Below are 16,305 nucleotides of genomic sequence, written 5' to 3' on the forward strand. Positions count from 1 at the left end.
CCTAATATCGGCCGGCTCGGAGCCTGATGGGAGCTTAGCTGGCATTTTAAGTTCTTTCCTTCTCGGGGCGCCTGGGTGGCTCAGTCGGTTGGGCGTCCGACTTCGGCTCAGGTCATGATCTCACGGTCCGTGAGTTCGAGCCCCGCGTCGGGCTCTGGGCTGACAGCCGGGAGCATGGAGCCTGTTTCAGATTCCGTGTCTCCCTCTCTCTCTGCCCCTCCCCTGTCCATGCTCTGTCTCTGTCTCAAAAATAAATAAAACGTTAAACAAAATTTTTTAAGTTCTTTCCTTCTCAACATCAGTTTAGTTCTGACTGAACCCTCTGCTACCGGAAGATGCTTCTTCTGCTCTGGGCCCTTAGGAAGTGACATGGAAGCAAATTTGATATTCTAGCTCCCGAAGGCCCTGGACTTGAGGAGGAGGGGCCCGCAGGTAACCCAAGCCCAGCTGGGGAACTTTGGGACACTCCTGGCCGACACAAGAGTGTATGTGCAGGGACCACAAACCAGAAAGTCCTTCTAGGAAGCATCTGAAGTATCCCGGTGCCCATGCCCTTACCTTAAAGCTTCTGTCTTCAGACACTGAAATGATGATATGTGTTTGCCATGGACAGAACTCAGCTGCAGTCACGGGGCCCCGGTGACCCTCCAGCACAGCTAGTGTAGACCGGCTCTGGGAGAGTTTGTGAAGGAAGATCAGTAACTGAATGTTCTGGCAACTCTTGTTAAGAAGTTACACACATCTCACAGAAAACGGTTTCTGTTAAAGTCTACACAATTCCCTTTTCCAAATGTGAAAAGTACTTGTATATAAACCTACAAGTTCAAACTCAGATGGCTGAGCTGAGAGGGAAGGAAGCAGAGGCCTCCCGGGGCCATGTGCACGGCAAGTTTAGAGACAAGGCTAACCGAGGCCGATCCAGAACAGAGCCAGGCAGCAGGAACGCCGGGCTCTCGCACCTTCCCATCTACACCGTGTGCTGCCCTGAAGCCACCCTCCAGTGCCAGGACTTCCCAGAACAGCCCTGCAGGGGTGGGGACGGCGTCTTGAGATAACACAGGACAGCGTGTTCATCTACTACCAAGCTAGCCTTCCTCCTAAGCCCCTGAAGCCTGTTACAACCAGGCAGCCCCAGAAGACAGCGTCACAAGCCGGAATCACATAGCACGGCCGAGAGGTGCTGGTGCTGTTCACCTGGGACTCCGGGCACCTGGGGTCAGGACTGCTCTTCAACCCCTACAGCATCCGGTCAGACAAGATCATGTCCCCGCACACACATGCGGGGAGTACGTACGCAGCCGTATCCACGCAGCGACTTGACCAACAAGTAAGCACTTACACCGAGAAGACGTTCCCAGAGCGACCAGAGACCCCTGTGCGGCACGGCCACTTCTGCCTCTCGTCACCAGACGGGCCAAAACAAAAGGCGAGGTGGCGATGTGCGCAAGAACAGGCTCACTTCCGGATTGGACATGAGGACATACACATTTCTGCTGCCTCCAACTTCCGTAACACGACACTGTCCTGAAGAACACCCCGTTTCCTCTCAGTACTTATGGTCGTGGCTTACGTTAAAGTGCTTGCACTCGTTTAAAGCCTCTCAGAGCAAGTCTCACAAACCGGGCCCCCCCCAGTGCTCGGGGAACGGTGCTACCACACCCCAGGTTCGTGGGCAGCCCGCGCTCACCTCGTACGGGCCGCTAAGGAAGGGAGAGGGCAGCGTGGGCCGGCCGGTGGAGCCAACGGGCGCCACCTCCCTGCTCGCCCGCGGGGTCGACACCTGACTCCAGTCCCGCATCTCTGCTTCCGGGACGGACAGGGCTCTCTGCCCTCCTGGCTCGTCCCACAAGGGCGGTGAGCCCTACGTCGCCGAACAACCCCCAAAGCCATTCTGAACCCCAGGACACGTCCCCTCACCTGTGACTTCACCGACAACACTAGCCCTTTGTGTGAGCCTCAATTTCACAATTTGGCCAAAAATCACTTGAACGCAGAAATGGACACTCTGGGCCCCAAACTGCCTAGCACACAGAAAGCCCGCCATCAGCTGATCCTCGGGTAAGATTTCATGCCTAACGTTCTCCATAACCTAGCGTTTTTTAAGTGGGTGTGGCAAAACATTCTTCGTAGGCTAAGAGCTTTGTTAACTGCACTCATTTGGCAAATAGCAGCCAAGACACAACACCAGGCCTTGGATGATCTGTCCCCAAAGTCTCTGGCAGACGTAACGCTGAGGAAACAAGAGGCCTCCTTCAACCACCCCACCCCCCCCCGCCCCACCCTTGCTCTCTTACACCTGGCTGGCCCTCCAGGGCTCCCATTTCAGAATCAGATGCGAGACTTGAAGTCACCAAGAGGAAGGGGAGACACGGTCCCTTACACCCATCCCAGTGAAGAGATAAGTGAGAAACATCCAGCTCCCGAAGAAAGCAAGTTTGTAAAAGAGATCAACGAAAGCGGCACTCTGTGAGGGCTTTGAGAGGTCCGCAGAGGAGGAGGAAATCAGAGAAACGAGGTTGGACTGAGCGCCCTCACTCAGCACCCTGACAGCCGGATTCCGTGCACAGGTTTCCTAACTGGCCTGAAACAGCAGTAGCTGGTTCAGGGGGCTTTTTCCCAGCGCAGGACAAAGACGTGTTTTCCCTCGCTTTCCCTAACGCCCTGACGAAAATACGCCCACGTGAAAATACTGTCGACGAGAGGCGGGCAGGGCCCCAGGGAGGCCCCGCCGGCAGACGCGGCACCCACCTCGGTATCCAGCATAAAGATTTTATTCCCGGCACACACCGCAGCTGCTCGGTCGTCCGGGCTCAGCCTCAAATACAGCACCTTCCCCAGAAGGGTGCCCAGGACGAGCCCTCGAGGAGTCAGCCCTAGAGGGAGTTTCACTGTTAGTGTCAGGCCGTCAGAGTAGCCCACGAGCCACAGGGAATCACCGACCACGCAGCCCTCTCTCTCTACGTAACAAGGACTCTGACGCGACGTTAGCTCCTCGACAGTACTAAAACCATCAAGTGCAAACAGTTCTTCTGGAAGTATGCGGAACGCAGGAACCGTCTATCGGAAGATGACTCTGTGCCTTTGCAGATAACAGGTCTCTGCGAAGGCTGCACGTGCGAACGTGCGGGGGTCACACAGAATGGCCCACGGTCCCGGTTCGTCCCTCCCCCCGTGACCACACCTGCTCCAGGCCTGGCCGCGCGAGCTGCCCGGGCTCGCTCCAGACAGGCAAAGGCACAGGGCGCCCATCCGAGCCTCCGAGACCTGCCCACGCCACGAGGACGTCTCTGGGCAGGCCTGTGGGGCCAAGGCAACGACACAAGCCAGCCCGCAGCTTCAAGCAGGGCCCCTCGACCAAGCCAGCACCGGGCAGTGAGGACTCAGCACCACCAGGGCTGGGCCGTGGGACTGAGGCTGCTTGCTGTCCAGCAAGGTCATGTCAACAGCAAGACCCCGAGCCTACAGAAAGGGAGCCGTGCACACACCACGTGGGAGTTCTAGTCTGGCCAGGCTAATCCCATGGGTCCGCTCCACGAGTATTTAGCAGGCACCGATGCTACCCCTGGCATCTCTACAGGCACTTGGGATAGACCAACAAACGAAACCAAGTCCCGCCTTCGTGGAAAGCTTACTCTGGGGTAGGAGGTGGGGGCACTTAGACACCAATAACCAAAATATGTCAATGAATTACATACAGTGCTAGAAGGAAGTGAACACCGTAAGAAAAAGCAAAGCACAAAAGGGGACTGGGGTCCAGGGTGGTGGTCAGAAGGGCCCACGGCACCAGAGAATTGGACGTGGCAGAATCAGCAGGGATCGTGAGATGGCCCCGGGGGCAGGCCACTATGCCTGGACTGTTCCCTGAAGCTGGGGGTAGAGGTAGGGGTCCTGTAGCTTTGTCGGGAAGGCCCTGGAGAGCTTTGGGCAGCGGTGTGATGCACTCAGACTCCAATTTCGCAGGGAGCCCTGGCTGTGGAGTTGAGAGCAGAGCCCTGGGACGGGACTGGCACAGAACAGGGGGAGCGGGAGGCGCCAGCACAATGCGCCAGTGAGTGAACCTGCGGGGCACGGTGAAGGCAGGTGTGAGAAGTGTCCACGCTTTGCATGTGTTCTGAAGGGAGAGCAGATGGAAGCCGTGGGTTGGGAGGACGTGGAGGCGAGGAAGGAAGACAGGACACAATGCCATGACTTCTGACCGGAGCGGCCGCAGGGAAGGCTATGGGAGGCAGGTGCGGGAAAGGTGGTCAGGACAGGGAAGCTTCAGAGCTATCAGCTGTGCACGTGGGCGCGTCCAGGGAAGTTCACACCCGAGGCCGCAGTCGGGACCGAGGCCTCGGCGAGAGCACAGGTGGCAGCTGTCAGAGCCTGGCTGTCATCAAGGGAGTGATTTTTGAGGGGCAACAGGAAAAGCCCCCGTGCCAACGTTAAGAGGTGGGAGAGTGACAACGAGCCAGCAAAGGAGACTGAGGACAAGTGACCAATGATGGAGCACTCCAAGGTCCCAGGCCACGTGCCGTTTCCTAAGTCCAAGTGCAAACACAAATCGCTCTTGGACGCGAAGGTACTGTAAGTGAGCCTACCTTCTCCACGGGCACAGAAACCAAGCCTGGCTGCGTTGCACCCGGCACAGGCCATGGGGGCACAGGCAGCGGCCTGCGGCTTCTGAGAACCCCCTCCCCATCCCTGCAGTGAGGGCAGAACGAGCCCGTTCCGGTCCCACTGCCGCAGCTGAAGACACAAGAGCAGCCCTGGCACACCCACCAGACTGAGCCCCGTGTGAGCGTGAATGCTGTGCCTCAGGGCCCAGCTTCGACCCCTTGTCCATGCAGTGGACCACGTGTGTCAAAACGTACAGGAGTTCTGAAGGGCGACTCAAAAATAAAACTTGGGACACAGCCCTTCCAACACGGAAGGCTACTTATTGACAAAGACCCATACGGGGAACAAATCACTAACATGGGGTTCACTGCACAGATGTGTGTGCATGCCCCGTGTACACACGTTCGTGTGTGTGCACGTGCTATACAACATGTACATGTACGTGAGTGCTCTGTGTTTATGTACATGCGTGCATGTGCTATACACACAGGTACACATGTGTGTACTTACGTACATGTATGCACATGGTAGATACACATGTGCATGTGTGTGCGTGCTGTGTGCTTACATACACAGGTACATGTGTGTGCTGTATGCTTACATGCATGTGTGAGCATTGCTGCACACACGGGTACATGTGCGGTGTGTGCTTACTACACGTGTGTGTGCTATACACACAGGTACATGTGTGCGTGTTGTATGCTGACGCACATGTGTGTGCACGTGCTATACACGTAGGCACATGTGTGTTGCTATTACTATATTCACATGTGTGGTATACACATGTGTACGTGTATGCATATACACAAATGTACATAGGTTATATACTTATGTGTGTGCTATGCACACGTGTACATGTTCTGTGTACATGTATACCTGTGTGTGCTGTATACATACGTACATGTGTGTGCGTGTGCTCTATGTGTGTACTATATGCACATGTGTCCATCTACGTATGTGTATGCAGGTCTATGTACTGCGTATATGCGTGTGCGTGCACATATGCATATGCGCTCACGTATGCATGTAGTGTGTAGCATGCACTGCGTGCATGAATGTATATGCACTATGTGTGTATCTGTGTATGTCTGCATATACTCTGTGCGCATGTATACGTATGTTATAAGTGTATATATGTGCACTATACGTATACATGCATGCCTGTATGCACATCCCTGCATGTATGTACTATTGTATCTACACATATGCATGCATTATGTACTATGTGTGTGCATGCATGTGTATGTGTGCACTATCTGTGTAGGTGTATGTGTGTAGGTTTACATGTGCATTGCCATATATGTATGTACATGTGTGGGTACTACATAAACATCGAATATGTGCACGTATGTGTGGGTGTGTATATACATGCTATATGTGCATACAAATACTACGTGTGTATATGTGCAGGTGTGTATGTACTATTTGCGCATGCATGTATGTTACATGTGCATGTGTGTATGTGCTCTGTGTACGATGTGTATCGTGCATGTGCATGCCACGTTTATATACGTGTGCGTGCTCTATGTGGGTGTGCCATGCGTATGTACATTCATGCATGCACTGTGCTTGCGTGCACTACGTATGTTTGTGTACTGCATATGTATATATTTATGTGTGTGTGTGTGTGTGTGTGTGGCTACGTCTGTACCACACGCGTGTGTATCACAGAAGTACGTGTGTGTGTGCTGTGGTGATACACTGATACTGTGCTCACGCTACCAGTTAAATGAAGTGAGGTCTTCCATTCTATTCACTGCGTTTTATACACACGGACATATACTACTATCATGTACACGGTCGCCTAAGGTCCCCTGACACCTATTTGGAGTAGTCCTACGGATTCTCAGTGTCACTAATCACATAATGTTCACACTGCTTACCGTGGTCCTCACCTAACTTCTCAACTTCGTTTGCTCAAGCTCTAATGTCCCCATGCTCCCACCCCGCGGGCTCCCTCTCAGCTCTTCAGACAGGTCAGGTTCCGCGCACAGAGGGCCCGCGCGCACACGGCCGGCTCTGCCGGCAACGCCGCTCCCATGTGGCACGGGGCCACCGTCCGGCACCGGCCCTCGCTTGCGTCCAGCTCCTCCTCATCCCCCAGCTCAAAAGCCACCTCCCCAGAGATGACACCACGTGGACGTGTCCTGCCCACGTCCTCTGTCGACACCTTGCCTTTCTCTGCTGCGCTCCCCACAACCGACAACCAGTTACTTGCCTATTTGAAATGTGTTTCCCTCCCCTCACAGTCTCTGTAAGGAAAGAACACTTCAGTTGCCTACCTGTTTTCAGAGGTCCAAAAAAATCACAGATATCAAAATAAGGAAATACGTGAGATTAAAACTAACGAGCCTATCATGTCAGATCCACACACGGCCAAAGTCAGCACGTGTGAATGCCTGGTGAGCTTCCCACACAGAACATCCAGCTTGGACACTCAGTTTCAAGGTGAAAGGAGTCAAAAATGCTCCCAAGCCCCTGTATGTACCAAGTCTATTTAAGGGTGAGTCATTCCCTTTTATACTTTTTTAAATGTATTTTAAGGGTTCATTTACCTAGAAGCACCTTCTGTCTGCACTCATCCAGACTCCACAACATAACATAATCCTGTGATGCGGAACAGATGAGAAGTGGACTCCCTGTATTTCCAAATGTCACAGCGGTGATCGGCTGACGGTGTCCTCTTAGGGTTAGAGGCTAACAAAGTTGACAAGAAGAGAAGTATCATCAACTATAGAGAACACTTACAGAATGAAGGAACATAATGGCCTAACCTCAAACCTAAGAAAGCAAATGGCTTGACTTTTTCAAATATGTTTCTTTCATATATTCACTTTTTAAAATTCCCGTTAATGTACTATTAAATTACGGTCAGGTGAACCATCTTACCGTTACTCAACGTCGTGGATCACGCGCACTAGTAAAATGATACAGGTCACCTCACCTTCCATTTCCTCCTCAGTCACGAATTAAGCAAATGTGTGTCGCGTCCCTGCAGTGTGCCACAGTGGACGCCGAGGAAATGAGAAGGATCCGCAAGAGGAGGGGAGCGTTCCGGTCGCTGGGAGACGAGGCACATTTACGAGGCTGCTGGTACAAGCGAGGAAGGCGACGGGGCCACAGAAAGCCTGGGCAAGTGCGACCCTGTGACGAGCACGTTCACAGCTCTGACCAAGCATGAGGAAACAGAGGGATCTGTGACCAGACCTGTAACACTGCTGCCAGGATGGAAGAGGGACGGCACTGGTGACACGGTGAGACCAAACACTCCAAAGACAGCACAGTAAAGGCCTGAACTAGGGTGACAGGGATGGAGACGGGGGCAGACAATGAACCAAAGGCTCTGTGACCGACGGGCATCGCGAGATACAAGAGGGACAAGAGCAAAGGTAATCAGTGTTCGGGCTGAATTCCTAGGGGAACAGGGGCATAAGGAAGATGGCACGGAATCAGGAAAGATCAGAGGTTGTCTGGGCTGTGCTAAGGGAGCTCCTTTCGAGCTGACAGCCAGCACACAGTAGGTGCTTTGACGTGAGGGCCATCACGCAAACAGGAGGACCTGCTCATGGCAGGCCAGTTCATCTGTACCAACCTCCTGATGAGAACGACAAGAAAAACTGGCAAAATTTGCAAAAAAAAAAAAAAAATCTAGATGAGCAAGATAAGGCACCAGAGAGCAATGAAAGCAACAAAGAATTAAGACCAGAGAAGAAGGAAACTGAGAGAAGGGATCCAGCACGGGAGGCCATTCACCCGTGAAGACTTCTACCAAAACGCAGCCTTCTGACAATTCCGGTAGAGGCCATTGAAAGCTGAGATACTCACGGGACTAGAAGCACAAACGTGGCGTAATTAAATGCATCATTTTCAGGTACAAACAGAATTATCTTATTGGGAGAAGGGCAAAGAATTCCACTGCCTGCAAAGTACCTCTGAGAATAGAGTTGACAGCCTTAAGGTGAGGACTCCATGCATTTTTTTCCTTAAAACACCACATTTTAAAACACTGCTTTAAAAAAAGAATACAGCCCACTGCAGTGGGAGGGAAGGGCATGTTGCCAAACGCCCAGGGCTAGAGTAGTGACCCAAAGGACCAGGTCCAAGGAGGAGAGGTGAACGGGCCATAGAAGAGTGCTCACAAGCCCACCTCCAAGTTCTCATAATCCCTGACTGGCTTAGAGTGACCGGAAATTGCCAGTGCCCTCCTCACCCAGCCAGCTATCAGAAGCAAACATAAATCATCTCTGCAAGAAGTTAAGGTCATCCAGAGCCTCAAACCAGCTGTGCATTTTTTTTAATACTGACTGTCTAGCAGTCAATCAAAAATAATCAAGTACTCAAGGAGTCAAGATTATTCAGTCAAAAACCAAGAGAAATACATACCCATGGAAAACACCTACTGACAAATCATCCAGATGGCCTTGAAACAAAACCAGAACCAATCCAGATTGCAGAATTACTAGATAAGGACATCAAAACAGTCCTAATTCTATTCCATATGTTCAAAAGGTTAAATAGAGATATAAACAATCAGTAGTAAATAACCTTCCAAAACAGAAAGCACCAGACCAAGATGGATCCACTGGTGAATTCTACCCAATATTTAAGGAAGAAATTTTACTAACTCTCCAAAATCTCTTTCAGGAGACTGAAGAAAGAAAACAGAAAACACTATTTTCAGAGGAAACAGAGTAAATACTTCCTCACTCATTCTATCAGGCCAGCATTACCCTAATTCCAAAACCAGACAAAAACATCACAAGAAAAGAAAATTAAAAATCAATATATTTCATGAACATAGATCCAAAACTCAACAAATATTCAAAATATTAGCAAATCAAACCAAATAATGTATAAAAAATTATATACCATGACCAAGTGAGATTTGGAAATTTATTCCAAATATGCAAGGCTGGTTCAACATTTGAAAATAATTAATCCATCACATCAACAGGCTAAAGAAAAAAATCACATGAAAATATCAAAAATGTAGAAAAAGCATTTGACAAAATCCAATAGCAATTCATCATAAAAACTATCAGTATAGTAGGAATAGACGGGAACTTCCTCAACTTGATACAGAGTATCCACAACATAACAAAAGCTAATGTATTAAATGGTGAGAAACTATAAGCTTCCCCACCAAGATTAGAAACAAGACAAGTAGGTCCCCTTCACCACTCCTTTTCAACATTATACTGGGGGTCTTAGCTAATGCAATAACAATATAAAAGGAAGTTTAAAGGTATAGTGACCGAGAAAAAAGAAATAAAACTTTGTTCACGGATAATATGCTCACCTATGTAGAAAATCCAAAGAACTGGCAAAAAAAAAAAAAAAATCTGAAACGAAGAATTATAGCAAGCTTGTAGGATACAAAGTTAATACACAAAATTCCACTGGTTTCCTATATACCAGCAATAAATAAGTAGAATTTGAAATTAAAAACACAATACCATTTACATTAGCACCCAAACAAACGAAATGCTGAGGGACAAATCTAGCAAAACTGTGTAAGTTCTCTATGAGAAAAAATAAAACTCTGTTGAAAGAAATAAAAAAAAAGTAAATGAATGGAGAGATATTCCATGTTCATGGATAGAAAGACTCAATATTATCAACATGTCAGTTCTTCCCAACTTGATCTACAGATTTAATGCAACCCAATCAAAATCAACCAACTGATTTTCAAGTTTACATAAAGGCAAAGAACCAGGATAGTCTCATGATAATGAAGAAGAACAACAGAATTGGAGGACTGACACTATCTGACTGTGAGACTTACTATGAAGCTACTCTAATCAAGAGCAGTGGTATTGGCACAAGAAAGGAAAAATAGATCAATGGCAGAGAAGAGAGAGCCAGAAATACAGTCAACTGAATTCTGAATAAGGAACAAAGGCAAGACAATAGAGAAAACTGTAAACTCCTAAAAAATAACACGGGAGAAAATCTAGATGACTTAAATTTGGTGATGACTTTTCAGATAAGCCACCAAAGGCATGATCCATGAAAGAAAGAACTGACAGGCTGGACTTCATTAAAATTAAAAATTTCTGCTCCATCAAAGACAACACCAAGAGAATAAGAAGACAGATATTAAACGGTGGACAGACATCATTATATATCTGCCCAAATCTATAGAATGTACAACACCAAGACTGACCCCTAAGGTAATTGGTGGACTCTGGGTGATGATGATGTGTCAATGTAGGTTCACCAGTTGCAACAAATGCATGACTCTGGTGCAGGGTGCTGATAGTGGGGGAGGTTGTGTGTTTGGTGGGGTTGACACAGGGGACATATAGGAAATCTCTGTACCATCCCCTCAATTTTGCTGTCAATCTAAAACTGCTTTTGAAAAAATAATAAAGTCCTTAAAAAAAAAAAAAAAAAGGTAAAAAGTAGCCCCTAAAAAGAAAAAGTGTAGCCAAATTTTCAGAACAAGAAATATTACCAGGGATAAAGAAATGTCTCTTCATAACATTAAGAGTGTCAATTCACCAAGAGACTATAAAGATACTAAACATACATGTGCTTAATGACGGAGCTCCAAAATACACGGGATAAAACTGACGGAAGGAAAACAGACAAGCTACGTCTAGCCACAGACTCCAATACGCCTCTCTTAATAAGTGACAGAACCAGAGGTCATGAGTAGAAGATGCAAAGAACACGATCAAGCAATGTGACCTGACATTTACAAACAGAGATGGGCAAATATTCACAGCATTTTATCTGTAATACTCAAAACTGACAATATCCTAAATGCCCACCACCAGGAGAATGAATAATAAATTATAGTACATTCACACAAGGGAAATGTTCTCAATACTGAAAACGGATGAACCACTGATACATGCAACGAAGCAGGTAACTTCCAAAATAGTCACTCTAAGTGAAAGATGCCAGACACAAAGAGCATGCGCTGTCTGATTCCACTGGCATAAAACTCCACAAAATGCAAACTAATGTGAAGTTTTTATTTAGAATACATAAAGAACTCCTTCAGGTCAATAGGAAAATGACAGATAATCCACCAGAAAAATAGCATGAAACTGAACACATGTCACAAGAGAGAAAGTCCAAATGGCCAATACTTTAATCACCAAAGAATTGCAAATTACAAATAAGTACCCTGACCCTCACCAAAAGGCCTAAAACTCAAAAGACCAAGTACAGGCGAGGATGTGAATCCACTAGAACTCTTACACACCCTTTGACGGAGTGCAGGTTGGTACAACACTCTGGGAATCTCGGCATTATCTGCTAAACTAAATATACACAGTCAGTGCGCCTCAGCAACTGTACACACGAGTGTACCAAAAAACATACACAAACGTGCTTGTAGCAGTTGAAACACGGAAACGAAACAGATCTCCACCAATAAGGGAAAGGATTAAGTGTGGTCTATCCATGCAGTGGAATACTACGCAGTGATGAAAACGCGGACGGGTCCCACGAACCTAACAGTGAATCAAGGAGTCCAGCATGATGCACGACCCCACTCACACAGAGTTCCAAGAGGAGCAAAACCAGCATGTGGCCCCAGGAGTTGAGGGAGGAGAGAAGGGAGCACAGGCTGAGAGGAGGCCTGGATGGTAGCTACCCAGTGGTGTTCACCTTGTTACAATCGCAACGATGGCACGTAATATCCGGGACACGTCTTTCTGAGTCTTCCACGCCCCGCTGAAAAGGTGAGAAACACCAAGCTGGACATCAGAATGTAGGCCCGATTCATCAGCATAAGTTGTGGTGAAGAAACACAGAAAAACCTCTCATAGCTCAGTAGGAAAAAAATCAAACTAGAGATTTCTCTTCAACGATGATGGACGACTTCTCCTCGTAGTAAAGTGAGTGCCAGTAAGATGGCCGGTTAGAGGGCCTCCTCGGGCAGACACAGCACTGGGCATGTGCGGTAATCATCGGCCTCCAACTCCGGAAGCCCAAAATGAAGCTAAGGGTTATCCCAATGCCAAAAATGCTGACAGAATTTACCTTTGCATTTTGTACAACGGAACTTGCTTTTAAGAGCATTGGGATAATTACACTGGTCACGGAGTAATCTTTGAATGAAAACTCATGTCTTTAAAGCTGTCAGTTTGATGTGAAATATTCTGCAATAAACGTAACAAACTTCCTTAAATATGCTATATCTAAAATCTAGAAACATTCACCTTATCTTGATTAAGATGAACCTTGTCTTGCTTATATTCTTATTAAAGAAAAAACGTCTTTAATAAAGTGATTCCAGGCAGTGTATTTTCTAAAACTCAAAAACGAACACAGCGGTTTTGTTTTGTTGACATTCTCCTCCCCTGGCTGGTGGCTGAGTCCGCGGAAGGTGGCATCACCCAAACAGCATCAGAGGGACGGACAGGTGACCGCGAGGCCCTTCAAGTCCCTGGACTCATCAAACAACACACAAAACTTTTTAGGTACCTGGTAAGAAGGGTCCTTGGTGCTCCACACGCAAAGTTCATTCCCATCTAAGGGGAAAGCGCAGAACCACAGGCCACAAGCAAGCTGAACATGGGACACGGGCTCCTTAGATTCGACCAGGCACCTTTCTGTGACCGTGTCACCGACGCAGCCGTCACCAGTGGAGAAAAACCCCTGTGGCTCTTCCATCCTCGATCTGAAAACGCAGGGACGCAGAAGACAACTAAGGGCTTGATGTGTTACACAGATGACAGTCTGTTTACTCACCATGATGAGTGTGATCACACACACAGTACGCCACACCCGCTTACTCACCTCCCACACCACACCCCCAGGAAAAAGAAGGGATCACTAAAGTCCTGAAGGTTCTGTACACACAACAGCTCCCTCCTCCCAGGGGCTTCCAGATTAAACAGGCCTTGATGCAAGTCCCCCTCTTCCTACTCGACAGACCTCGCTCAGCCTTGCGGAATCTGCTTCCACCGCCGGAGATGGACAGAACCACGCCTCACAGAGGCGGTCTGGGACGGCGTGGTCTGCGGCACGTGAGCCCAACGCTAGCACTGAGGAGTATTCAGAAGGTTACCACCGAGACTGATTACTGTTATCGGTAACTAAGATACTAAATCATTTTCCAAATTTTCCAAGCAAATTGGTGGTAAAGTGCAATATGAATCTATATCTCCTACTGCCCACCTTGGATCTATTCAACCGTTTCACAACCCTGTCCCAGGTCACCCCTGCAGAGGCAGAATGCAGGGCTGGGGTCAGGCCCCTGGGCGGCAATCCTCCTGCTGTGTGACGCTGGCCCAGATGCACGGGTGTTCCCAGGCCCTGACTAGAAACCCTTATTCTACCATGCATAAGGACAAGATACCAGGCGAGGGGGGAAGTATAAGCGATAAAGCTCTCAAAGTACAGTCAGAGGACTCGCACTCCACGATCCCCCATATAACGAACGTTCTTTCTTATAACAAGTAAGAGGTGATTTTTAAAGGCTTGAAAATTGTGCGGTATTTGGAAAAAATGAAAATATTTTGAGTGTATTAATGCACATTCTTCCCCAATTCATAAACTTTATTTATTATTCTTGCCATTGCCAAGACACCGCAGGCAGTTTCATATAAAAAAAATAGCAAAATGTTTCAAAGTTACCACAATTTGCTTTTTGGGTTTTATCACTTTGAAGGACCCAGTCCCTAGCACAGTGGCCGGCATATAGTTGGTGATGAAAGAAAGTGTCCCAAGTGGATGAAGTGAAATTACCATGTAGCTCCTTCCACTGCTTCCCCAAAGCATAAAGAAATCTTAAGAAACAGATGAAAGAATATATTAAACATTACAAATGTTTCAAAATCTTAAGAATTCACCCACCGACTGGATAAAGAAGATGTGGGAGACAGACAGACAGACACACACACACACACACACACACACGCACACGCACACGTACACGCACAGGAATATTACTCAGCCATTAAAAAAAGAATGAGATCTTGCCATGTGCAATGACATGGGTGGACCCAGAGAGCACAATACTAAGTAAGATAAGTCAGTGTGGGAAAGACAAATACCGTATGATCTCACTCATATGCGGAATTTGAGAAATAAAACAAAGGAAAAAACAGACCAAAAAAACAGACTCCTAAATACGGAGAACAAACCACTGGTCACCAGAGGGGAGGTGGGTGGGCGACGTGTGACAGGCAGAGGATCAAGAGCACACTTGGGACGAGCACTGAGAAAAGTACAGAAGTGCCGAATCACTCTATTGCACACCCGAAACTAATTTGGCAACGTATGTCAGTTACACTTGAATAAACAAAAAACTTTTAAGAGAAAGAAGCACTACTTCGGGTAAAATATTTACGTTTTCATGAGAATTAAAGACATAAATTTTTGTAAAAAACAAAAAAGAGGGGCCCCTGGGGGGCTCAGTTGGTTGTGCGTCCAACTTCGGCTCAGGTCATGATCTCACGGTCTGTGGGTTCGAGCCCCACGTCAGGCTCTGTGCTGACGGCTCGGAGCCTGGGGCCTGCTTGGGATTCTGTGTCTCTCTCTCTCTCTCTCTCTGCTCCTAACTCACTCACATTCTGTCTCTGTCTCTCTCAAAAATAAACATTAAAAAAAAACATTTTTTTTAACAGAAAAGAATCTACCCATTCTACCAAAGAGGCTACCAAATAAGACTGTGATTAAATCTCGTCTTATTTCTTCAACATAAACTTTTATAAACCAAGAACTGTCTCGATCTCTTCTGTAATCCCTATAACATTCAGCACCATTATAGCAAATCATAGCATCTGTACACCAATGTACAGTTTAAAAATCATTTTTCTACATATTTACATGCAGATTTGGGTATATCGATAAATATGTGATATCATTTGATACTTACAATAGAGCTTTAAAGTTGTTAAATGTTTTTTCCCATCTTACAGGTGAAAAAATCAGAGGGTAAGTAAGGGTTAGATGAAACTCATTAGTGGCATTGCCACAGTGGGAACTCACATTTCTGACTCCTCATTGGTGGCACCTCTGCCATGGCACACACAGAGCAGGGGCCACAGGTGACTTCACAGCTCCACTGACCTAAGAAAGCAGCAGCGGCAATCTGTGCAGGGAGCAGCGTGGGTTCACGGTCAAACAGATTTGCAGGGGAGATACCGGCTCAGCCACTCACTGCTGCTCTAAATGGCTTGGCGTCTGTAACGACGCCCACTCCACCTGCTGGTGACCGGGCATGGAGCAGCCCCCGGACAGCCTCTCAGAAGGGCTCGGCCACCCCGGAACCCACTCATTCTATCTGTGCTGCCTTGAGAGTCACTAGACGATGCGTGTGCTCCTGCTGGCCTTTCCTTGGACAGAGCTGCAGTCCCCTTGGCCTTGGGCTGCCGGCTATCCTAACTTTCCACCCACAGGCTGCTGGAAATCCCTGCTGAGGCAGGAACCCCTGGACGGAAATGGAGCTTAACTGGAATAAAGGATGAAAGAATGTTACCTTCAGCTACATGAAACAAATCATTTTATTTGTTCGGGGACAACTACATAACCATTTGGGAAATAATAACAAAAACAAATTTCAGACAGATTGCCCATTATAAAACACTATCGAAAATTCAAAAACAAAAAACTAGTGATAAATCTGTAAAAATAAAAGGGAAGAATTAACATCCTTAATATTTGAGAGCTATTATAAAGAAATAAAACCTCAATAGAAAAAGAATACAAACTACAGAGGAGCAATAAAAGGCATCATATGAA

At 47.5% G+C, this 16,305-nt stretch overlaps 1 protein-coding gene across 11 annotated transcripts in view; it reads right to left on the bottom strand.

The window, feature by feature from the left end:
• Positions 1-16,305, bottom strand: part of WDR27 (WD repeat domain 27) — a 170,935-nt gene that overhangs the window by 147,534 nt on the left and 7,096 nt on the right. For 6 of the 11 annotated variants that reach the window (XR_007152208.1, XM_047859003.1, XM_047859010.1 and 3 more), the window contains exons 2-6: positions 13,042-13,237; positions 12,223-12,288; positions 7,155-7,296; positions 2,749-2,873; positions 559-672 (exon numbers count right to left, since the gene is read on the bottom strand). Coding sequence is in view for 8 of the 11 variants with exons in the window: in XM_047859003.1 (XP_047714959.1) it covers positions 559-672; positions 2,749-2,873; positions 7,155-7,296; positions 12,223-12,288; positions 13,042-13,230 (636 nt within the window). In the remaining 3 variants the exon portion in view is untranslated. Of the gene's footprint in view, position 1; positions 125-558; positions 673-2,748; positions 2,874-7,154; positions 7,297-12,222; positions 12,289-13,041; positions 13,238-16,305 lie in introns of those variants that run through there. The other 5 variants (XM_047859005.1, XM_047859004.1, XM_047859006.1 and 2 more) reach the window with 4 other exon arrangements.

Source organism: Prionailurus viverrinus, chromosome B2, assembly GCF_022837055.1.
Source record: "Prionailurus viverrinus isolate Anna chromosome B2, UM_Priviv_1.0, whole genome shotgun sequence".
NCBI classification, from domain to species: domain Eukaryota; kingdom Metazoa; phylum Chordata; class Mammalia; order Carnivora; family Felidae; genus Prionailurus; species Prionailurus viverrinus.